Source organism: Mobula hypostoma, chromosome 16, assembly GCF_963921235.1.
Source record: "Mobula hypostoma chromosome 16, sMobHyp1.1, whole genome shotgun sequence".
Lineage (NCBI taxonomy): Eukaryota > Metazoa > Chordata > Chondrichthyes > Myliobatiformes > Myliobatidae > Mobula > Mobula hypostoma.
In genome coordinates, this window is record NC_086112.1 from 42370474 (window position 1) to 42396191 (window position 25718).

The 25718-nt window shown below is 40.8% G+C and overlaps 1 protein-coding gene across 3 annotated transcripts in view; it reads right to left on the reverse strand.

The window, feature by feature from the left end:
• LOC134357348 (ubiquilin-1-like) overlaps positions 1 to 25718 on the reverse strand; it is a 46425-nt gene that overhangs the window by 5498 nt on the left and 15209 nt on the right. For 2 of the 3 annotated variants that reach the window (XM_063068803.1, XM_063068801.1), the window contains exons 2-8: positions 19438 to 19589; positions 15477 to 15571; positions 13985 to 14247; positions 10563 to 10721; positions 6335 to 6515; positions 3993 to 4141; positions 2038 to 2121 (exon numbers count right to left, since the gene is read on the reverse strand). In XM_063068803.1, the coding sequence (XP_062924873.1) occupies positions 2038 to 2121; positions 3993 to 4141; positions 6335 to 6515; positions 10563 to 10721; positions 13985 to 14247; positions 15477 to 15571; positions 19438 to 19589 (1083 nt within the window). The remainder of the gene's footprint in view (positions 1 to 2037; positions 2122 to 3992; positions 4142 to 6334; positions 6516 to 10562; positions 10722 to 13984; positions 14248 to 15476; positions 15572 to 19437; positions 19590 to 25718) is intronic. The other variant, XM_063068802.1, reaches the window with a different exon arrangement.

The following is a 25718-nucleotide window of genomic DNA, read 5'->3' on the forward strand; positions in this document are numbered from 1 at the left end:
GCACCTGTTAAACGTAGGCAGCAGGGATCAGGCAAATCCTTTGAGTATAATGGATACAGGAGTAACTTAAAAGGGAAATCTGAAAGGCAAATCTGGAAAAGAAATAATTTTGGTAGATAAGGTAAAGAACTTTTGTAAGTATATTAAATGGGTAGCTAAGGAGAGAATAGGTTTCCCTAAGAATCAATGTGGTTATTTTTATGTGAAGCTACAGAAATGGGCAAAATCTTAAATGAGTATTTCCTGTCTGTATTTACTATGGAAAAGGTCAAGGAAGCCTGGGATTTCAGGGAAGAGAATACTATTTCTTGAAAATATCCACATTAGAAATAGATGCTGGTGGCCTTGTAGTGCATAAAGATGAACCAAATATATCCTAGGATTTTGAGGGAAGTTTGGGAAAAATTACTAGGGCCCTGGCAGAGATATCTGCATCACTGATATCTATGGTGAGATACCGGCAGACTTGAGGGGATTACAGAGACAGCTGAGGGAACTACAGGCTAACATCAGAGGTAGGGAAGTTACTGAAGAGAATTCAGAGGGGATCTACCTGCATTTGGAAAGGCAAGAATTGATTAGGGCTAGTCAGCATAGTTTTGTGTGTGGGAAAATTGTGTCTCATGAATATAAGGAGTGTCTTTTTGAAGACATGACCAAGACTGTTGAAGGTGGATGATGGAGACTGTCAACATAAACTTGAGCATAATCCCACGTGGCAGGCTGGTCTGAAAGGTTAAATCACATAGGAGCCATGGTAAGCTATCCAACTGAATACAAAATAGGCTTAGTAGTGGGAGTCAGAGTGCAACAGTAGAGGGTTCTTTTTCAGGTTGCTGGCCTATGACCGTTGGTGTGTTACAGGAATTAGTGCAAGGCCCACCATTGTTTGTCATTGATATTAACGGGTATCTGGCATGGTTAGTAAGCTTGTGAATGACACCAAAAGTGGTGGTATAGTGGATACTGAAGGTAATTAACTAAGATTACAACATTGATCTAGATCAACTAAGAAAGTGGGTCAAGGAATTTAACTTGAACAAGAGCAAAGTTTTGCATTTTTGGGAACCTAAACCAGGACAAGTCTTGCACTGTAAATGGTATAGCTCTAGAGAGTGTTGTAGAACAGGGACCTGAGGGTATAAGTACATAGTTCCTAGAAAGTGGGAACATGGGTAAGACAGGGAACATCTGAAACACTTGCCTTTAGCAGTCAGGGCACTGAGTAAAAGAGTTGGATGATATGTTCAGCTGTACAAGACATGGATAAGACCACACACCTGTGGTTATATGAAATTCTGGTTGCCTGGCTATAGGAAGGATTTCATTAAGCTGGATAGGGTGCAGAAAAAATTCGCAAGGATGTTACTGGGATTGAAAAGCTTGTGTTACAAGGACAGTGGGGATAGATTGGGGCCTTTTATCCCCTGAAGTTCAGGAGGATGAGAGGTGACATTAGAGATATACAAAATCATGAGCAGCATAGTCACTGTGAATTGTCAGTCATTTTTCCCTCAAGGCGGGGGAGACTAAAACTAAAGGGCGCATGGTTAAGTGAGATGGGAAAATTTTAAAGAGTACCTGAGGGGCAGGTTTTTCCTCACAGAGGGTGATGGGCATATGGAACAAGCCACCAGAGGAAGTACTAAAGCAGGGTAGAATTAAAATGTTTAAATGACAGGCACACAGACAGCAAATGTTTAGAGGAATAAATAGCAATAGAGTCACTATGGACAAGTTGGGCCAAAGGGCCCATTTTTGTAACCAATAACCTCTAACTTAAAGTAGGTCAAGTGTTCTTATAACAATGCATAATACAAAAACTGCACACAACAACAGCTTTAATTTCCATTGAAGAGTAATTCACATTGGGGTAGCTCCTGATCTAAATTATGTTACAACAGATTTTATCTTAGAGAATTTATATTATGTATTTCAGCTCAACAAAACTGCTATTCATAGAGAGAACATCTGTCCCTCCCAGTTTCTCTTTCAAGCAGCAATCCTTTTAAAAGGTGTAAAAGCAAAAATACTCACTTGCTGCAGAAAGTTTGGAATCTGCTGCCTCATTTGATCTTGCAGCTGAGGGTTTCCCGCAAACAGAGGATTGTTCAGCATGATCTGAAATATATAAGATTGGTTTGTTTTTGAAGGAATGGATGCTAGTGTTATCATTTCAAAATGTACTTTCGTCATAAAATGTTGAAATGCTCCATAGTTTGTACATTTCAGTCACTTTCAACTGTAGTTATGTTCTTTATATTAAGTTTTTAATACTTCCATTATTATTACAATGGAACTTAGATAGCAAAGTATTTTGACAAATTTTCCCTTCAACTTTGCTTGCACTTATAAAAATATAATTATTCAGCTATAATACTTAAATTTATAACATATAATACTTCCTATTGAAGATAGCAAGAAAAAAAATCTCAAGGTTGTCTATGGTGACATATGCATACTTTGATAACAAATTAGCTTTTAACTTTTGAATAGCTGACCAACTGTATTCTACAGAATGTCACTAAACGTTAATCCCTCACAATGAACACCACCTTTTGAATTGCCAAATTCAAATGCCTTGTATATAAACATAAATTAGGAGCGTGGGCAGGTCACTTAGCCTCTCATAGGTGATCTGAGCTGATCTATTCCCAATTCTACTTTAAATTCTGCTTGCAGTAACCTCATTCAGCTGTGCATCAGAAATCTCCTCCTCCTTCAAAGAACGCAATTTCCCTTCCTCTGCCACTGATGCTGCCCTCACCAGCATGTCCTCCATTTCCTGGACATCTGTACCCACCCCACCTTCTTGCCACCTTAACAGGGATAGAGTTCCTCAACTACCACCCCACAAATCTCCACGTACAAGATATCATTCTCTGTAACTTCTGCCACCTTCAACAGGAGCCTACCACCAACACATCTTCACCTATCCCCCACTTTCCACTATCTGGATGGATTGTTTCCTCTGTCATTTCCCTCCTGGCACTTTTACTTGCAAGTGGCCAAAGTGCTACAACTGCCTAGTCACCTCCATTTGGGGCTGCAAACAGTCCTTCCAGGTGAGGCAACACTTCACGTGAGAATTTGCAGTTGTCCACTGTATCTGGATGCTCATAATGCAGCCTCCTCTATGTTGGGGAGATCTGACATAAATTGGGAGACTACTTTTTTTGAGCCTCCCCAGCTCCATCTGCACAAAGCAGAATGACCCGTGGGCCAACCATTTCAGTTCTTGTCCTGACATGTCAGTCTATTGCCCCTTCTTCTGCCACAATGAAGTCACTCTCACGCTGGAGAAGCAATACCTCCTATTCCGTCTGAGTAGCCTCCATCTTGATGGAATGAGCATCGATTTCTCCAACTTCTGGTGATTTTTTTCCCCTCCTCCTTCATTTCCCAACTCTGCCCTCTTCTCCTCACCTGCCTGTCACCTCCACTGGTCTCCCTTCCCTTTCTCCCATTATCCACTCTACTTTATCACATTCCTTCTTCTGCAGCTTTTGCCTTTTCCATTTAACACCTCCCAGCTTCTCACTTCATTCCCCCCCCCCCCCCGCCTGGTTTCACCTATCATCTTCTTATTCTGGTTTCTTCCCCCTTTCTTTTCAGTCCTGAAAAAGGGTCCTGGCCTGAGAAGTGTACTGTTAATGCATTTCCATAGATGCTGCCTGACCTGCTGGGTTTCACCATAATTTTGTGTGTTTCAAATGAATTTATTCATTTTCACCCTTTGAGGAAGTGTTCAGTATGCCTCAAAGTATTTGACCCCATTTAGAACACAGAACATCAAAATTTACAGCACATTACAGGCCCTTCAGCCCTCAATGTTGGGCCAACCATGTAACCTACTCCAGAGACTGCCTGGAATTTCCCTAGTGCATAGCCCTCTATTTTTCTAAGCTCCATGTTCCTATCTAAGAGCCTCTTAAAAGACCCTGTCTTAAATTCAAGTTTGATGCAAATGGTATGAACTATCAGATTTGTACCTGTGCTGCAAGGTCAGGATTCTGACTCAGAGACTGCATTATACTCCTCATATAAGGTGCTGAGAGCATGTTCTGCATTAGCTGAGGGTTCTCTGTGATCTGTTGTAAAAGGCTTTGCATACCCGGTGTGTTGAACATACCAGATCCTGCTGTGGAAAAATTATCATTTAATTAGAACACGATTTCAAAAGCACAAATTAGTGATCAACACTGTAGTGAGTTTCCCATGGCAGTAAGGTTGTATTTCCCTTCTACCACGAGGAGTTATGTGAAGGTAAGGCAAAAAGGAAACTAAAATGGATTAAAGAAAGACAAACAAGACATGAGGAAGGGTAAAGGGAGAGAAAATAAAAGAAACATTGCCTTACTAGGGAATACAGGAAAGGTGGAAGCATTTTACCACATCTCTTCACAATATACCAGGCTTCCACTCAATACCTACTGTTGGGGTGTATGGGGTGTCAGGGAGGGTAGCACACCTGGTGGGGGAACATGTTGCGTCCTTTTCAGGTGGTTTATCCACCTTTGGTCCCCACCTGGCACTCAGCTCTCACCTGTGGCTCCCCGTAGCTGTTGCATGGGATAGGGGCCACACCCCGGGCAACGGCTTCGACAAGCTGGCTAAACCAGGTGAGGGTAGCCGACAGGTCTCAAACCCTTGGTGAGATAGGGAGTTGTCTATCCCAGCATGTGAAGACAGATTCTGGCAGATTAAGCGGACGAGACCAATGGAAGGTCCAACGGTCAAGAAGGCGGTCTCTGCAAGCGTCGTGGAACGTGTAGAGCACGACAAGACACAGAAGATGTCCTGCTCCTCCACTGCGCCTAGTCCCATCTCCAGCCATCTCGACTCTGTCTTGCCACTGGATCCAGATGGGAATTGGGAACAGAGAGTGAGGCTGACGCTGCGCAACTCTCCCTCACTTAAATCCAAATCAAGCGCTAGTCTCGACACCATCATTATCTAATGGTGTCGAGGTCTTCATCGACGACGAACGAACAACACTGTTGCCTATCAATTTGCAGCAATGATACAGGTCAATTTGTTAAAAAAATTACAGTATTTTATGTCAGCATGTCTTCTTGGGAATATTACCAATAATGGAAAAGTGTTACAGTGGATTCCAGTTAATTGGGACCAGTACATTTTGGTCTAATTAAGCCGCTGCCCCAATTAGCTGAAGTTTCAAGGAAATAAGTTGAAAAGGTATAAATAAAGACAAACTTGTTTTAACTCAGTGACAAATTATGTATTTAAATGAAATACAGAACAAATTATACCACCAGTACTACTTCAGAATTATAAAACTGTGTGTACTTCAGAATTATAAAACTGTGTTTTAGTGTATGCTGCTATATTCTTTTGAATAACTATAAATGAACAAAACATGGAACAGGCCCTTCCTACCCTTCAAGCCACACCACCCACCAATTCCCCAATTTAATCCAAGCCGAATCACGGGACAATTTGTAATGAACAATTAACCTATCTACCGGAACATGAACATCTTTGGACTGAGCGGGGAAACCACAGGACCTGGAAAAAACCCACACCGTCACGGAGAGAATGTACAAATTCCTTACAGACAGCAGCAGGAATTGAACCTGGGTCACCCTTACTGTAAATCATTGTGCTAACCACTACACTACCATGCCACTCTAAACAGAATGTCTTCAACAGTATCTTTAAATTCTTTGTAATTCTCAACTTGTTGATGCAGTGAAATCATTTCATTTTCACTCCTGGCCAATTCTGGCATCACCAAGCCTGGATGCTTGAAACCACAGTGAGCAAAACAGTTCTGAATTGTCTTATTGCTTATTTCTCACTAACTATCAGTGACAAAAACCACTGCTTTTGGAATTCAAACACATGCAACTGATGCTATTTAAAAACTGTTCGCTGTAAGCAAGGTATGATGTCTAATGGCATACAAGTGTGTGTGTGTGGCTGACGCAAGTTAGAAACTGTATGGCAACAGTCTCTTGTACCAACTAAGCGGAGTGTCCCAAATGTGAAGGGAATCCCAGCTATTTTCTCGATTTTTTTTTCTTTAAGAATTGTCCCAGATAAGTGGCTGCCCCGATTAAATGATGGCCCAAATTGACCAGAATCCACTGTACTGAATTTAAGACATTGTTCGTGCTGATCAAGTATTTCTTTCCCAAACAAAAACATTTAACCAAAAACATAATTATACTATTTTACCAGACATATCTCCACCTAGCATCTGACCTTCAGGAGCTAAATCTAGCAATGAGAAAACAGTATATTTTTGGTGCAACTGAATTAAGTTTTATATTCTGCAAAGCTCTTAAACCATGACCATAGGGATCCTTACCTCCCAAACCAACTCCCAGACCTGACGTTGTGAACTGAGTAGCACTTCCACTTGAGGTTGTACTTGTAGTACTTGAAGGCGGAGCCCATGGATTGGGTAGGGGGTCTCTATTCTCCATCCGTGATGGCTGATTGCCTGCATCAGGACTATTCACCAAAGTTGCAAAGGGGTTGCCTCCAAACTGCAGTGAAAACGAAACACTAGCACAGAATATTCAAGAGCTCCCATTGATAGAAACAATTTGTGCCCCCTGTTCCTTAATGATCTGAGATTCTTCTAACAATTATAGATCAAGTATATGAAGTATGTAGCCATTTATGAAGTGAAAACTGAGCTTAAATATTTAATTTAAATTCTCAAAACCTATACTAAAATTTGAATATTTTAAAGAACACCTGAGAATGTTTTTTTTACTTGTTTTGGCAACAGCATTTCCTATTTCAATCAATTCCTTAAAATAAAGCCAAAGAAGTCTAGAGATTTTTTTTATCAATCCAAGGACACAAAATGGCAAAACTTTTGTTTTCTTCTTTGGAATATGTTTCTAATTTTGTGAAAAGACTTGTGATAAAATGCAGATTTCATAATTTTAAGAAAAATTAAAGTTGTGAAGGAGGAAGACGGTTGAATTTGATTATGTACCCCTTAATATTTCAAAAAAGTGTCAAGAGGTCCCTGGTAGATGCACTGCAGCTAGTACAGATCACTCCAAGATCCCCACAAAGAATGCTTCCTAATGAGATGCTACTTTTGGGATAGCATTATGTTAAGACCATAGTTAAGGTGATCTAAACATGATACAGAAGACTATTACAACACAGGATATTTCCATTGATTCTAAAGTGATGCAATCTCCAAAAGGTGAAAGCTAATGTTTAAGTACTATGTAAGTTTACACCCATGATCTGCTGCCATTGGGAAGGAGGTACAGGAGCCTTGGGTCTTACACCAACAGGTTCAGGAATAGTTATTACCCCTCAATCACCAGGCTCATGAACTGGTGTGGATGACTATACTCAACTCAACACTGAACGTATTCCATATGGACTCATTACCTCAATATTTATTTATTATTACTTATTTTTGTGTACTCGCAGTTTGTCTTCTTTTGCACATTGGTTGTTTCTCTGTCGTTGTGTGTAGTTTTTCATTGATTCAATTGTATCGCTTTGTAATCTATTGTGAATGCTCCCAAGAAAATGTATCTCAGGGTAGTGTATGTTGACTAAAACTTTGATAATTAAGTTACTTTGAACAATCTGTCTTTAGGTTTCTATGAGCCAGGGTTCAGAAAATGGAATGCACAAATAGAATATACTAGACATACAGAAGTATCGTTGAAAGTAGAAAGGGGTTACCAGTGCCTGTATTACATGAGCGAATAACTAAACAGGCAATAGTAAAAGAAACTAAATGCAACAAAACCAGGGATTTTAGTAAAATTTATTCATCAGAAAGAGTCAATTATAATGAATGATTAGTTTTTAGATACATGTTCCACACCACATTTGTTCGCACTACAGTTAACAGCCAATAGCATTGGCATCAATGCCATTTTATTAATAATAGCAAATATGACATCACCAATGCAGATCCCATGGTAAGGTACCCTGCCATGCCTCAACATAATTCATTCCTACCGGCACTGAATTATACAGTCCACTCACCATCACTCTTTGGGCAAACCAAGCAAAGCTCCATTGATGTGCATCTAATAAACAGTGCCTATGACAAACTAGTATCTCTTTTTTTTTTGCAAGTTCATGCCCTGCAGGGCTTAAAAGTGACACCTGAAACATTTACTTCCACAGTTACACCACAACTTATGGGAAAACTAATCTTGGGAGATTACATAATAGTATGATCCAATTAGCTTTTACTAATCTTCTTAAGCAATCACTCGGAGTGAGGATGACTTACTTCCAGGCCGTGGGCTCAGAGCAGGCTGAAGCAAAAGTCAGAGCTAGAGATTCTAGCACAGCCAGGGCAAGTGGATGGGTTATTTGAATGGTGGTGCACTTCTTCCATCATTTATGCTGAATGAAGGGAATTCTCAGTGCTATCCTAAACATTCTTTCTCCATTTAGAAGAGTCATGGACCAAGGACTCCTACAAATCAGTGAGGGAATGTCTACTCAACCCAAAGAAGCTGCAAGAACATTGTTTATTTTATATCTTGGAATACAGTGCCTGTTACAGGAGATAATTGTCAGGCATGTGAATGATACGGCTGCCTCAATAAAACCAAGTGTGATCAAATGGTGCACATTAGCCATGTAGTGGATGCTGATGTGGATTCGTTTATCTAGCTTTTAATAGGGCGAAGGGCAAATCAGATTAACGGAAAAGCAATGTGGTTACTAAGGAATCTCAAATCTCAAGGCCAGATACTGTGGCAGATGGTAAAGGAACGTTCAGAAATGGTAAATATAGATTGAGAATTCCGGTTAAGTTTGTTCAGTCTGAAGGGTGAACTCATCTTTCATATAATCATGAACCGTATCGAAAATAAAATCTCTGAATGTCACCGAAACTACATCTTATCCTTTACAATGGTCTGGTGACTATGTAAATTGTCATTTGCTGGAACATAATATCTGTTTATGAATGTCAATCAATGGAAATGGAGACACCATTCACGTCAGAAGATAAATAACAAGGAACAAAGATATGTCAATAACTAAAATTAAGACACCATATTGATTATTAACAAGTTTAGGTTTAAAATAATTAGAATTGAAGAGAGTCATAAACTTTTTTAAAATAATTTATAATGTAATGAACAAATCAGGGGCTCCCATATTCCATGGTAAATCCTTTAATCCACTCTATACACAAGTATTGTAAAACTTCTAAAAATCTGTTTAGTTTCCAATAGTAGGAGGAAATATGTTTGACAGCAAATGTCTTTACAAAATTACAATGTTCTCCACTGAAGTTGTGGAATTATACGAAGATCGGTGCTGTTGTTTATAGTGAGGAGAGTAATCATAAAATACACTATGATGGTAAATCAGAAACAGGTTTATTATCACTTTTATATGATGTGAAATTTACAGCAGTGCAAAGACAAAATTACTAGAGATTACAAATTAAATAAATGGTGCAAATAGGAATAATGAGGTAGGGTTCATGGATCATTCAGAAATCTGATGGCAAGGAGGAAGAGCTCTCTCTGAATTGTTGTCTTCAGGCTTTTGTACCTTCTGCTTAATGGTAGCAACAAGAAGAGGGCATATCTCAAATGGCAAGGGTCCTTAGTGATGGATGCCTCCTTCTTGAGCCGCCACCTTTTGAAGATGTCCTTGATGTTGGGGAAGGTTGCACCCAAAATGGAGCTGACTAAGTTTACAGCCCTCTGCAGACTCATGAAATCAGGCAAGAAGGGCAGAGCAATGACAAAATTGAATCTAACGCTGATAGAACATGTGGTGATGCACTCTGAGAGGATTAATAAGGGTTGGACATACACACTGAATGGCAGGATCTTAGAGAGTTCTGAGGAATAGAGGGACCTTGATGTACAACCAAGGATTCTGAAGGTAACAGCACAGGGAGATAAAGTGTTGAAGGCAGCATACAGGATCCTTGCCTTAACTAGATGGGGTACTGAATACAAGAGCAAGGTGGTAATAGTATCACATTGATTAGGCCATAGCTGAAATACTGTGTGGAGTTTGGTCACCACATTATATGAAGGGTATGACTGCATGAGAAAGGGTGCAGAAGAGATTCACTAGAATGTTGCCTAGGATGGGGAATATCAATTATTGGAGAAGATCGGATAGGGTGAAGTTGTTCTCCTTGGATAAGTGGTGGTTGGTTGTTGGCGAGGTAAAGAGAGAAGGGAAGAAGCAGACAGACTGAGGTGTACAAAATTATGAGGGACAAAGACAGTAGATCGTAGAAAACTTGTTCCTCCCACAGCAGCTCCAAAACTAGAGGATAGGTTTGGAGTATGAGGTAAGGTACTTAGAGGGGATCTGAAGAGGAATATTTTTACCCAGAGAATGGTTAGTATTTAGAGCACACTGTTTGAGGTGATGGATGCAGTGATTCTTGTAACAGTAAGTATTCACACAAGTACTGAATTGCCAAGGCTTGGAAGGCTATGGACTATCTGCTGGTAAAAGCGATGAGTATAGATGGGCATTTGATGTTCAACATGAACACGTTAAGCAGAAGGGTATGTGCTATATGATTCTGTACTTTACTACTGCCTACTTACCTGTTCTTGGGCAGCATTCAACATTGGCTCCTGAATGTCTGTGTACATGCGTCTCAAGGCATTGTAACCACCTGGTATACTTTCCAGGTTGCTTAGAGCCCGATCTTGATTCCGCATCATTTCTTGCATCATTGCTGGGTTTCGAGCAAGCTCCAGAGTCTAGTTTTAAAATATCAATATATTTATTTTAATTTAACCAGGCAGACAACAATAATGCACCCAATACCATTCAATTCAGAAAATGTGTCAATATTCTAAAAAAAATACGTGAAGCTCTTAAGCGTAATATTTTGGCTTAGTCTAATATTAATTTGATACCAAATAATTATTAAATTAAACACTAATTTAGAAGGTTTAGGCTGCATGTCCCCTCCTGAACAGAACCTTTATACTACCAAACCTACCAGAAGTCCAAAAAGCACTTGAAAACAAATAATCAAATAGCAACCATTGCATTAAACAACACTTAACAAAAGGAAAATAGAAAGATACAAATTCAGCTATCAAGCCTGTCCACCTGGCCCTAACTTTCTCTCTCCACACCAGTGCCTACAAGTAGTAGTCAATACAGCCTAATGTCACGGGTAAAGCCCTCTCCACCACTGGCTATACCTACAAGGAGAATTGATGCAGAAAAGCAGCATCAATCGTCAAGGAACTCCAGCATCCAGGCCATGTCCTCTTCTCACTGCTGCCATCAGGAAGATGGTACAGGAGCTTCAGGCACCCAGACCACCAGGTTCAGAAAGTTATTTCCCCTCAACCATCAAGCTCTTGAACCAGAGGGGATAACTTCACTTACCCCAACACTGGACTGATTCCACAACCTATCTACTTACTTTCAAGTACTTTACAATTCATGTTCCTGATATTTATTGCTTAAGATCAGAACACTTAGGAGCAGAAACAGGCCACTACGCCCAACAGGTCTGCTCAGTCATTGCATCATGGCTGAAATATTATCCCTCTCAACCCCACTCTCCTGTCCCCTCCCCATACCTTCAACGCCCTGACTAACCAAGAACCTATCAACCTCGTCTTTAAATATACTCAATGGCTTGGCCTCCACAGCCGTCCATGGCAATGAATTTCACAGATTCAATGCCCTCTGGCTAAAGAAATTCCCTCTAATATCTATTATATATGGATGTCCCATTATTTGAAGCTATGCCCTCTGGCCCTAGACTCACCACTATGGGAAACATCCAATTTATCCAGGCCTTTCAATAGGTTTCAATAAGACCCCACCCCCACCCCAATTTCTAAACTCCAGCAAGTACAGGCCCAGAACCATCAAACACGCCTCTTACATTAACTGTTTCATTCCTGGAGTCATTCCCATGAACCTCTTCTGGACACTCTCCAATGACAACACATCTTTTCTTAGATATGAGACCCAAAACAGCTCACAATACTCTAGTCTGACCAATGCCTTACAAAGCTTTAGCATGACATCCTTGATCTTATATTCTAGTCCTCTCAAAATGAATACATTTTTCTTCCTTACCAGCAAGTTAAACTTTAGGGAATCCTGCACGAGAACTCCCAAGTCCATTTGCATCTATATTTTTGAATTTTTTCCCCATTTAGAAAATAACCTATCTGTAACACCTGCAAAAGTGGCCACAAAGCCATGAATTCCTTCATCCAAATCATTAACATACAACATGAAAAGAAACAGTCCCAATATCAACCCTCGCTGAACACCATTTGTCACCAGCAGCCAATCAGAATAGGCCCCCTTTATTCCCACTCTTTGCTTCCTGCCAGCTAATCTCAATCAATGCTAGCATCTTTCCTGTAATACCATGGGCTCCTACCTTGTTAAGCAGCCTCATGGGTGGCTCCATGTCAAAGGCCTTCTGAAAATCCAAGTAAACAACAGCCACCGATTTACTTTTGTCTATTCTACCTGTTACTTCCTCAAAAAATTCAAAAGAGATCTGCCAATTTAGTTTGAACCCTCCCTAACAGCTCTAACAAACCCTGCCCGGAAGGATACTGTTCCTCTCGGGTTGAGGTGCACCTGTCCTTTTTGTATAGGTCATACCTTCCACAGAAGAGATCTCAATAATCCAGAAATCTGAAACCCTGCCCCATGCACCACTTCCTTGGCAATTAGTTCATCTGTACCATCATCCTATTCGTGCCCCAACTAACACATAGTACTGGGAGTAATCCAGAGACTACTACCCTGAAGGTGCTGCTCTTCAGTCACTTCCCTAACTCCCTATACTCACTGTGCAGGACCTCTTCCCCCGCCTTTACCCATGTCATTGGTGCCATGACCACCAGCTGCTCACCCTCCCTCTTTTGAGGATCTTCTGCAGCTGTTCTGAGACATCCTGGACCCCAGCATCCAGGAGACAACACACCATCCTGGCTTCTCTTTTGAAGCAGCAGAACCTACTGTCTGCCCCTCTATCAGGTCTCCTATAACTATTGCTCTACCTGACTCTACCCTTTCCTGCTGAGCCTCAGAGCCAGCCACAGTGCCGCTAGCCTGGCTGATGCTGCTGTGCTCTCCCCTCCAGCAGTCACTAAAGAGGTATACTTGTTGCTTATGGGAATAGCCACAGGGGAACCCTGCACTGACTGCTTACTCCCCGTGATTCTCCAGGTGGTTACCTATCCACTATCTGAAGCCTACACACTAGGTGTGACCACCTCAGTAAAAATCTCCTCTATGAAGTTTTCAGCCTTCCAGATGGTACCGAGTGCATTCAGCTGCAGCTCTTTGACCTTATCGGTCAGGAGCTGAAGTTGGGTGTACTTCCTGCACATGTAGTCATCAGGGACACTATACTTATTTATTATTATTATTTTGTTTTGTCCCCATTTTTTATATTTGCACAGTTTGTTGTCATTTGCACATTAGCTGTTTGCCCTTCATTGTTTTGTGCGATTTTACATTGATTCTATTGTGTATCTTTGTATTTATTGTGTACAGCCGCTATAAATTTATTGTGTTGGCGGGTGGCCAAGTGGTTAAGGCGTTGGTCTAGTGACCTGAAGGTCGCTAGTTCAAACCTCAGCTGAGGCAGCGTGTTGTGTCCTTGAGCAAGGCACTTAACCCCACATTGCTCTGCAATGACACCGGTGCCAAGCTGTATCGGCTCCAGTGCCCTTCTCTTGGACAACATCAGTGGAGAGGGGAGACTGCTGGTCTTCCATACAACCTTGCCCATGCCTCAGTCAATATCGAAATTGATGGACAGCCGAAGAGGAGTATAGCCACAAGGAAATGAATCTCGGGTAGTATATGGTGACAATAAATTTATTTTGAACTGTAGCAGTACTAGGCTCGACATCTTGAGAAGAGAATTTCAATCACTTTCCACTTGCTGCCATACACCACTTCAGATTCCCACACCCAAAGGACCTATTTAAATAAATGGGAGAAAGATCCCATCACAACTTACTTGTCTCATAATGTCTGGGTTATTGAGCATGTGACTGATCTCTGGGTTTCGCTGGATCAACTGCTGCATCTGTGGGTTTGTCACGATTAACTGTCTCATCATCTCTGGGTTTGACAGCATATTCTGCACAAATGGGTTTTCCATGATTTGAGTCATCATTTCAGGATTGGACATTAACTGCCGTTGCATCTGATTTTGTAACTCCATGAAATTGGATGAATTTAATCCCAAACTGCTCAAACCTGCAAGTCCTCCTAATCCACCTGTAGCACAAAATAGGATTACTGGATTACACCATATCAAATGCTTCATGCAAGTCATAACAAAATAATTTATTTTATAGCCTCCCTATTTTAAACATTATGAGCACCATCTTCTGCGTCAGATCTGCAGAATTGAAAGGAAACTGTAATTAACTTTATTTCTTCACTGGAAGCTCCTGGATGTAACAGCGCCAGGCAAAAGTGATTTCGCTTGATGTCCAAATGCAATCACTACACCAGATTTATATGCAAAGAATAATGTCCTGTAGCAAAACCTTGTGGAAAGATAGGCAATTCAAGTACATGAGAACAGGAGGAATGAAACAGAGAATGAAAGCAAACAAGCATTTAAACCATAGTGCAGTTAAATATTCAACTCCTTGCTCCAGTTAATATTCCAACCTGCAAAATTTTATAAACTGGATTAGCCATTGATTAGCTAAATAAGTGGTCAGAGGTCTACTTGCAAAACTTGCTGCCCTAAGACTGCACTGTTTATGAGAAGCTATTATTATTCCTCTGTGATTGTGGGGGAGTTTTAGGTCTTACTGGGACAAGTGCCCCGTGGTGTGCATGTGTAAGTGCATGTGTGCGCATGTGTGTGGAGGTGTGTGGTGGAGGAGTAAGAGGAAGGAGATTTAAGCAAACTACTATGGCTCTACGACCATATGCTGCTGTCAATAAATCACTGCAATTAGTTAAATTAAATATACTCTTTCGTGTTTTTGGGGAACATTTGGTAAATATTACATTTCATTCTATAAAGTAGTGAACCTCAGTCGTTTTGACTAAAAAGCATCAACTTTGGAGTGATGGAAATTATGACTTTATAAAGGATTAGCAACAGCTCATCCATGCAGCACCTTAATGGATATCCATGCAATGCACCACCTTGAACATACATCCTTTTCATTCTGAAAGGGAGAGCAATTGCACCAACATTTGCCTACTAACTAGTCAGCCCGGGTCTGAGTCAGGTTATCGGCTACTCTCCTGTACACTGGCTGTGGAGAACAGGCTTTGAGAGATCAATCTCTGATATGCCTTTTAGACCTACCTACCATCTGCTCACACTTCGTATAACCCTAATACAAATACTGTATTAGGAGTTTGTTCCTGAATGGGGCAACACATTTAGCCAACATGGAGTGTGTAGAAATGTAAATCAGGACTCCAGTACTAAAGGAATTCTCAGTACTCAAGTGATAGACAAGTATCCCAGCTCTTACCAAGGGTGTTGGTGGTTGAGCCTGTGCTGCCTGAAGATGCTGAAGTGGTAGCGGTGTTCCTTTGGCTATCTGATTGACTCTGCTGCTCTGGGGGTCTGTACAACAAAACAAGATAAAGTTTTACAGCAACTTTCAAGTTTTTTTTGAGATAGTGATGCAAGATTTTTTTTAAATGTTGGTTAGAGTGCAATATACTCAAACAGGTATACAAAAGTAACTCAAGTACCTGGTCTTAACATTAGGCACACCAGGTCAAGTAAAATACACCTCTCTTGATTCTGCTTCTCAGCCCAATATCAGAAATGCAACTCCCATACCAGGAGGAGACTTCGTTTTTTTCAGTTTGTGTGAAATTAAACATTACCATATTATAACCAACTATGTACCCTGGCTATTTATTCTTCCCCTGGATTTAAAATAAATACCAGGGGATGAATGGCCAGCATCAGCTGCTTTAGGATAACAAGAATGAAAAACATTGAAGGACCAGATTCAGAGGGGACAAATGCTATGATAATATAATGTAGTAGAATGAGATTCAACAATGCTTCAGAAAGGAAGCTGACAAATAATTGAAGGGAAAACTTTGCAGGACTTGGAGGATGGGGATGGGGGTGGTAGTAGGAACAGGAAATTTGTGACCAATTGGAAAGCTCCAAATGCAAGTAAAGGTACAATGGGCTAAAATGTCCACGTATGTGCTGCTTCCTTTTTCTGTATTAACACCAGCAAGTCTTGACGAGTAACAATTCATAAGAAATGTGTTTCTCAATATACTGAAGAAATTTTCAATCCAGCCCATCAAATCTCCTTCCCAAACAAATGCAGAATAGTTTTCAATACTACAAGCTGCTCTCTGATGCAACTGAGGCATCTCTTAGATCCTCCGGTTTTTACAGTCTGCAATCCTTGCCACACCAAGATGGGGAGAGCATAATTACCTCAACATAAATCTCTAAATTGGGTTTCAATTTTCTAAAATTGCCTGGATGCAGTGAAAGTTCCAAGAGGTTGGAAAATAACAATTACAATGGAAACAAAAGCAAGAAATACAGGCCAGTTAACACAACAGCTGCCAGTGGGAAAATGTTAGAAGCTCTTAAAGACTATCAAAATTGTTTCTAAGTTAGCAGTTTTATTAAAGAGAAATCACATTTACTCAATTTATCACAAATATTTGAAGGAACATTATGTCATGATTAAAAGAAAGCCGATGAATAATATATTTAGCTTTCCGATAAAATGCTGCACCAAAGATTATTGTCGAAAATGAAAGCTCTTTTTCTAGGAGGTATCAGCATGAATAGTAATGTGTCTGGTTAATAAGAAACAAACAAGGGTATAAATAGGCCTTCTGCTGATTGGCAAAATGTAACGAGGATCACAGCAATCAATCCCACAGCCACAATTGATGTTAAATTTGCTTCTGAGACAATAAGTAGAAAAGTAACTCGTTAAGAGGACATAAACAGGCTACCAATTAATACAGATAGGTTAAATAGGCAGTAAATAAAGTGTTCTGTGGAAATGTGAGATAGCCAAAACCAAAAAGCAGGCACCTTATACTTCAGTAATATCTTTTCAGCAGACCCTCAGGACTGTGAATGACTCTGGTTTTGTGGGTCCTGAAGGGGCTCATGAAGCTAACGTGGGAACAACAGTCCAGGCAGGAGATGGCTGATGGGATGGGCTTGTCAATCCAACTGGTTATCTTGTCTCATGGTGGAGCTTGGAAAGGAGGGCTACTTTTACGAGTCTAGCATCAGGCAAGTGAATGGAGTAGCCTGGTCGAGATAAACTAGTTAGTTTCATTGGAGCCTCAATGTTGGCCTGGAACAGGTTGCTGAAGTCGGTTCCCTCGCATTGAATTTTGAAGATTTTGCAGAGAAAGCATTAAAGCTATTTTAAAAAATTATTAAGATGCCAGTTGCAAGTTGGTGTAGAATATTCTGTACAGTAACACTATTCTAAAGTGGAGCGATGTTAATGCACTGAAAGCAGTACAGAGAACATGTACTGGAATGAACAGGTTGCCTTATGAGGAAATGTTACACAGGCTAGGTCCACAGGAGTTTGGAGAAGTGAAAGGGGACCTGATCAAAAGAGATTGTTTAAAGGTCTGACACAGTGGATGTGGAAAAGGTGTTGTGGAAGAACCCAACAATTAGGAATTAACATTTATAAAAATATATTGGTTTTAAGACTGGTGAGATAACCAAGCTAACTACCCCGCCCCCAAAGGGTTGTCAATCTTTGGTACTTTGCTTTCATTAGCCTTTGATGAGTCTTCAACTATTTTTAAGAGTTAATAGATTATTATAGTTTACTTATGGAGTACTTGGTGACACAAGGCAAGATAGGACAAAGTGAGCATTGTTTCCTTCAGGGAAAATTTTGCCTGACAAACCTGTTGGAATTCTTTGAGAAGACTGCAAGTAGGATAAAGGGGGTGTCTATTTGGACTTTCAGAAGGCCTTTGACAAGATGCCCACATGAGGCTGCTTACCAAGTTAAGAGCCCATGGTATTATAGGAAAGTTACTGGCACGTGAGGCAGCAAGTGGGAATAGAAGGATCTTTTTCTGGTTGGCTGCCAGTGACTAGTGGTGTTCTGCAGGAGTCAGTGTTGGGACCACTTCTCTTGGTGCTGTATATCAATGAGTTAGATGATGGAATAGATGGCTTTGCTGCCAAGTTTGCAGATGATATGAAGATTGGTTGAGGAAACAGGTAGGCTGCAGAAGGACTTGGGACAGATTAGGAGAATGGGAAAGAAAGTGGTAAATGAAATTCTAAACATTCTAAAGGTTATCTTGCAGGTAGAGTCAGTGGTGAGGAAGGCAAATGCAATGTTAGCATTCATTTCAAAAGGTCTAGAATACAAAAGGAGGGATGTGATGCTGAGGCTTTACAAGGCACTAGTTGAGTCCTCACCTTGAGGTATTATGAACAGTTTTGGGCTCCTCATCCAAAAAAAAAATGTTCTGGCATTGGAGAGGGTTCAGAAGAGGTTCACGAGGATGATTCTGGGAATGAAAGTGTTATCATACGAGAAACGTTTGATGGCGCTGGGTCCATTTTTACTGGAATTTAGGATGGGGGGGTGGGGAGATCTCATTGAGACCTCTCGAATGTTGAAAGGCCTACACAGAGTAGATGTGGAAAGGATGCTTCCCATGGTGGGAGAATCTAGGACAAGAGGGCACAGCCTCAGGATAGAGGGGTGTCGATTTAAAACAGATGTGGAGAAATTTCTTCAGCCAGAGGGTGATGAATTTGTGTAATTTGTTACTACACAGCTGTGGAGGTCAGGTCGTTGGGTGTATTTAAGGCAGAGCTTGACAGGTACTTGATTGGTCACGGCATCAAAGGTTACGGGGAGAAGGCCGGGGAGTGGGGCTGAGGAGAGGAAAAAGGGATCAGCCTTGATTGAATGGTGGAGCACACTCGCTGGGCCAAATGGCCTAATTCTGTTCCTATGTCTTATGGTCTTATCATTGACAAGCAAACACATGAAAGATTATCAGTGTATTTAAGAATATAGAGCAGAGAATCCTACAAGGGCAGCCATAATCTTATACAATGACAGAGCAGGCCAAAGGAACCAAATGGTCTATTTAAATATACATATTTTATATATTTGTATTAGGTTATATCATGCAAAGAAAATGTATTAGGAATTAGCTTCACTATCTAGAATCTGCTAAGTAATAACTAACATTCCTTCTAAAACCCCCTTTAGCACACTTTGATTTGGCAATTCCCTTATTACAATGCAGGGAAGAAAAAATGCAGATGCTTGAAATCTAAAACAGAAATAAACAGAGTTAAAGGTTAATAACTTCCTCAGTAAAAATCAGTCACTGAAATATTAACTGTCACTTTCTACAAAGATGATCTATCTTCTGTTTTAGCTGGCTTACTACAGTCCTTATTGGTTTTGTTTTGCAAATATGCATTACCTGCTTTGCGTTTTGATTACCAGATGAACTGTGAGCCCATCCTGTATTCCATGCTGCGCAAGTGTATCTGGGTCTTTAAGGATTTTTCCAGCAAAGATCAGTACAAGCTGCTCTGGCTGTGTCTTGAAGCGTTTGGCTATATCTCCCTTGAACTGTTTATTGAAAAAAGGAAAGTTATCATATTACTCTCAGATCGTACCTGGTTAATTTCACACTGAGGAAACAGAAGTGTAGTGCAAGACCAGTAATATAGATTCAGATGTTTTATCACCAGATAAGGTATTTGTAGTCTCTCTTCAGTTATAAACTTTATCCATGGGGATCCTACAGGAAATGTGTGTTCTAAATTAACCCACTTTTTGCCACACAATTGGTAAACTATTTACAGAAGCTTGGAGATACTGTTGGTCTTGCTTCTCCAATAATTCCCCAACTAGCACATCCTTGGGTATACACCTTTCAATCGGGCAGCAGGAGGATGGCAAGGAAACACTATAATGATGCATGCAAGTGAGACACAAAGGCATTTAGAACCGATCCTGAACAATGTTAACCCAGATAAATGATCTGAACAAATAGCATTGCTGATACACTGGTAGACACAAAGTCCATAATGGGAACTTGTTCCGAAATGAGAGAGGGGAGCCTGAAATAAGCATGTGGATTACAGACACACTCACTTGCCACCACTTTCCCATATACCATTTAACATTGCATGCATTGTGTAGCTACAAGGAAGAGTACATTTGTTTGATTTTAGAACTGCCTTGTCCATCATATTCTACAGATATCAACGTCTAGCAAAGATACCAAACTAATTTGACAGGGGGATGGGAACGGGAATGATAGGGCTGAGGATGGAGTGGCTGGTATACAAGAAGATGCAGCATACAGTGAGACTGTGAGAAAGGACAGACAGAGGATAGGGCAAAATTGCAGTCAGTGGGATGAGCTGAAGTTGAAGATGGGGGCAAAATTGAAAATGGTTATGAATACAGAACTGAAGGTGTTATTTGAATGTGTGCAGTAAACAAAATAAAGTCGATTATCTTGTAGCGCAATTAGTGACTGGTAGGTATGACGCTGTGTGCATCAGCAAATCTCGGCTGAAAGAAGATCATAGTTGGGAGCTTAACCTTCTATTGAATGGACAAGCGGGGGGGGCAAGGTATTGGTAAAAATTGAAATCAAATCATCAAATCCTTGGAAAGAAATGACATAGGATTGGAAGATGTAGAATCCTTATGGGTGGAGTTCAGAAACTGTTAAAGATAAAAATACACTGATGGGAGTTATATACAGTCTCCCACGAGTAGCCAGGATGTAGGATTCAAATCACAATGAGAGATAGAAAAGGCATGTAACAGGGGCAATGTAACAATAGTGTTGGAGGATTTCAATATGCAGGTAGATTGAGAAAACAGGTTGGTTCTGGATGCCAGGGGAGAATCTGTAGAATGCTCTGAATTCTACACCTTGTGGATGAGCCCACTGAGGGAAAGGCAATTCTGGATTGGCTGTTGTGCAATGAACCAGATTTGATTTGGAAGCTTAAGGTAAAGGAATCCTCAGGAGGCAGTGATCAAAATATGTTAGAATTCAGACTGCAGTTTGAGGGGAACAAGATAAAGTCAGATGTATTAGTATTACAGTAGAGTAAAACTAATTACAGGGGCATGAGAGGAGTGCTGGCCAAATTTGATTGGAAGGGGTCACTAGTAGGGATGATGGCAGAACAGAAATAGGGGACAAACTTCAATATTTTGTGTTAATCTTCAGCGTGGAAGACACTGGCAGAATGCCAGTAATTCGAGAATGTCAGGGGGAAGAAGAGAGTGCAGTTGCTATTACTAAGGAGAAGGTGCTTGGGAAGCCTCTAAGGTCTAAAGATAGATGAGTCACCTGGATCAGATGGATTACACCCCAGGGTAGCTGAAGAGTTTGTGGAGGCACTAATAGTGATTTTTCAAGAATCACTATAACTTTGAACGGATCTGGAGGACTGAAAAATTGCAAGTGTCACTACTTCTTAAGAAGGGAGGGAGGTAGAAAAAAGGAAATTATAGGTCAGTTAGTCTGACTTCAGTGACAGGGAAGATGTTAGAGTCCATTATTAAGATATCAAGGTACTTGGAGGCACATAATAAAAAAAGCCAAAGTCAGCATAGGGGAAATCTTGCCTGACAAATTTGTTGGAATTCTTTGAGAAACATATGTATATGAACTATTTAACATACATATATAAACTTACTGTAATTGATCTTTTTTTTTGCTATATTATCATGTATTGCATTGTACTGCTGACATTTCATGATTCTGATTCATAAATAACAGGCTGAATAGACAAAGGAGTGTCAGTGGATGTTGTTTACTTGGATTTGTCATAAAGCCTTTGACAAGGTGCTGCATGAGGCTGCTTAACAAGATTAGAGATCATGGTATTACAGGAAAGATACTAACATGGATGGAAGATTGGCTGACCAGCAGGAGGCAAAGAGTGGGAATAAAGGGGACTGCCGTTGCTGGTTAGTGGTGTTCCGCAAGGGTCAGTGTTGGGACCACTTCTTTTCACGTTATGTGTCAATGATTTGAATGATGAAATTGATAGCTTCGTGGCCAAGTTTGCCGCAGATTGGGGGGATGTTCAAAGAAGTGGCAGATGGAACACAATGTAAGGAAGTGTATGGTCATGCACTTTGGTAGAAGGAATAAAGGTGTAGACTATTTTGTAAACGGAGAAAATTAAAAAAAAAGCAGAGATGCAAGGGACTGAGTATCCTATGTGCAGGATTCCCTAAAGGTTAACTTGCAGGTTGGGTCGGTGGTAGGGAAGGCAAATGCAAAATCCAGCAGAACCTTTAAGATGTCCCCCAGAGAAACCAGAACAGGGCAGAAATACAATTACAGTACAAATATGTTTGCATTTTCATGCAACAATCCCAACCCTCACTAATCTTCCCTGTAACCTGTTCTTCCCACTTATCAAATACATCTAGATTCTGCCACTCAACAAGGCATATTTACCATGGCCAGTTAAGCTATCAACAGCACTGATTTGGGAAGTGGGAGGAAACTGGTGGAATGGATGGGGTGGGGGGCTGGGGGAATTGCAGATTTGGGGAGGATGCCCAAGTGGACACAGAGGGAATGTGTAAACTCTACGTAGACATAGCTGAATTGAACTGCAGTCACTGGAACCGGAAGGTGCAGTTCTTCCAACTGCATCACCTGTAACATAAAGCATTTTACTGTAAATGCTAAAGTTTTCTGATCATAAATTCTAAACATTAAAGGTTTGAACTGACTACTTAAATACTGGTAATATTCCATTCAGAACACCAGCACCTTTTTACAACTGACATAATTTGGAGTCTAAAACGTTGGCATAATGGGACAACTCTTTTCCCAGGTTTAATCCTGACCTACAGTGTTGTTTGTACAGAGTTTGCACAGTCTCCCTGTGATGGAATGAAACTCAGCTAGCTGCTCTGGTTTTATCTCATATCCCAATGATGTACCGCTAAGTTAACAACATGATAATTTGCCAGTGTAAATAAATGGCAAAGAAATAATAAAGGGAAGTTTACAGCCGCATGAGAGAATTGCAGAGACATGGGACTTACGGATGACTTCTGCTGGGAGCTGGAATTTTCACATTTCCTTGACGTAGGAGGACGACATTACAGCCCACTGGTCCATGCCTGTTCACAGAGCAATCCCACTTCTCCATTAATTCTATGACCTATTGTTCTCATCAACTACTACAAAATTCTGGAGATTTGGGGGAAGTTACAGATTCCTTGGCACGTCACTTTTTTTAAAAACACACCAGGCCTATACTCCCTTGGAGTTTAGAAGAACCAAAAGATATCTTGAACTATACAAGCATTTCTTGGCGGGGGGGGGGGGAAGACAGAAATGGGGAAACAGTACATGTTGACTGAGTAGATGCCAAAAAACTAGTATCCTTATCCTCCTTGGGAGAATCTAGGCTCAGTTTCAGAATAAGGGGTCACCACTGAAGACGAAATAATTCTCCAGAAAGCAATGGAGATTACCATTTACAAACCTAAGGCGGTTTGCATTAATGAATTCATGCTCATCCAAGTAACTGTGAATAAAGTTGTACTTGATTAGTTTTTCTAAAAGCTTTCTACCAAAAATAGGAGTTGAATGGACAGATTAGAGGGCTTGTCTACTGAGACCTTATGGGTGGAGCTGAGAAACAGGAAAGGTATGGCCACATTAGTGGGATTGTATTACAGACCACCCAATAGTCAACGAGACTTGGAAGAGCAAATCTGCAGAGAGATAGCAGGCAACTGCAGGAAACAAAGTTGTGGTGGTAGGAGATTTTAATTTTCCATACATTGATTGGGACTCCCATACTGTTAGGGGTCTAGATGGTTTAGAGTTTGTAAAATGTGTTCAGGAAAGTTTTCTAAATCAATATATAGAGGGACCAACTAGAGGGGATGCAATATTGGATCTCCTGTTAGGAAACGAGTTAGGGCAAGTGACGGAAGTCTGTGTAGGGGAGCACTTTGGTTCCAGTGATCATAACACCATTAGTTTCAATTTGATCATGGACAAGGATAGATCTGGTCCTAGGGTTGAGGTTCTGAACTGGAAGAAGGCCAAATTTGAAGAAATGAGAAAGGATCTAAAAAGCATGGATTGGGACAGGTTGTTCTCCGGCAAAGATGTGATCGGTAGGTGGGAAACCTTCAAAGGGGAAATTTTGAGAGTGCAGAGTTTGTATGTTCCTGTCAGGATTAAAGGCAAATTGAATAGAATAAGGAACCTTGGTTGTCAAGGGATATTGCAACTCTGATAAAGAAGAAGAGGGAGTTGTATGAAATGTATAGGAAACAGGGAGTAAATCAGGTGCTTGAGGAGTATAAGAAGTGCAAGAAAATACCTAAGGAAGAAATCAGGAGGGCTAAAAGAAGACGTGAGGTTGCCTTGGCAGTCAAAGTGAAGGATAATCCAAAGAGCTTTTACAAGTATATTAAGAGCAAAAGGATTGTAAGGGATAAAATTGGTCCTCTTGAAGATCAGAGTGGTCGCCTATGTGCGGAACCAAAGGAAATGGGGGAGATCTTAAATAGGTTTTTTGCGTCTCTATTTACTAAGGAAACTGGCATGAAGTCTATGGAATTGAGGGAATCAAGCAGTGGGATCATGGAAACTGTACAGATTGAAAAGGAGGAGGTGCATGCTGTCTTGAGGAAAATTAAAGTCGATAAATCTCCGGGACCTGACGGAGTGTTCCCTCGGACCTTGAAGGAGACTAGTATTGAAATTGCAGGGGCCCTGGCAGAAATATTTAAAATGTCACTGTCTATGGGTGAAGTGCCAGAGGATTGGAGAGTGGCTCATGTTGTTCCGTTGTTTAAAAAAGGATCAAAAAGTAATCCGGGAAATTATAGGCCGGTGAGTTTAACGTCGGTAGTAGGTAAGATATTGGAGGGAGTACTAAGAGACAGAATCTACAAGCATTTGGATAGACAGGGACTTATTAGGGAGAGTCAACATGGCTTTGTGCGTGGTAGGTCATGTTTGACCAATCTATTTGAGTTTTTCGGGGAGGTTACCAGGAAAGTGGATGAAGGGAAGGCAGTGGATATTGTCTACATGGATTTCAGTAAGGCCTTTGACAAGTTCCCACATGGGAGGTTAGTTAGGAAAATTCAGTCGCTAGGTATCCATGGAGAGGTGGTAAATTGGATTAGACATTGGCTCGATGGAAGAAGCCAAAGAGTGGTGGTAGAGAACTGCTTCTCTGAATGGAGGTCTGTAACTAGTGGTGTGCCACAGGGATCAGTGCTGGGTCCATTGTTGTTTGTCATCTATATCAATGATCTGGATGATAATGTGGTAAATTGGATCAGCAAATTTGCTGATGATACAAAGATTGAAGGTGTAGTAGACAGTGAGGAAGGTTTTCAGAGCCTGCAGAGGGACTTGGACCATCTGGAAAAATGGGCTGAAAAATGGCAAATGGAGTTTAATACAGACAAGTGTGAGGTATTGCATGTTGGAAGGACAAACCAAGGTAGAACATACAGGGTTAATGGTAAGGCACTGAGGAGTGCAGTGGAACAGAGGGATCTGGGAATACAGATACAAAATTCCCTAAAAGTGGCGTCACAAGTAGATAGGGTCGTAAAGAGAGCTTTTGGTACATTGGCCTTTATTAATCAAAGTATTGAGTATAAGAGCTGGAATGTTATGATGAGATTGTATAAGGCATTGGTGAGGCCGAATCTGGAGTATTG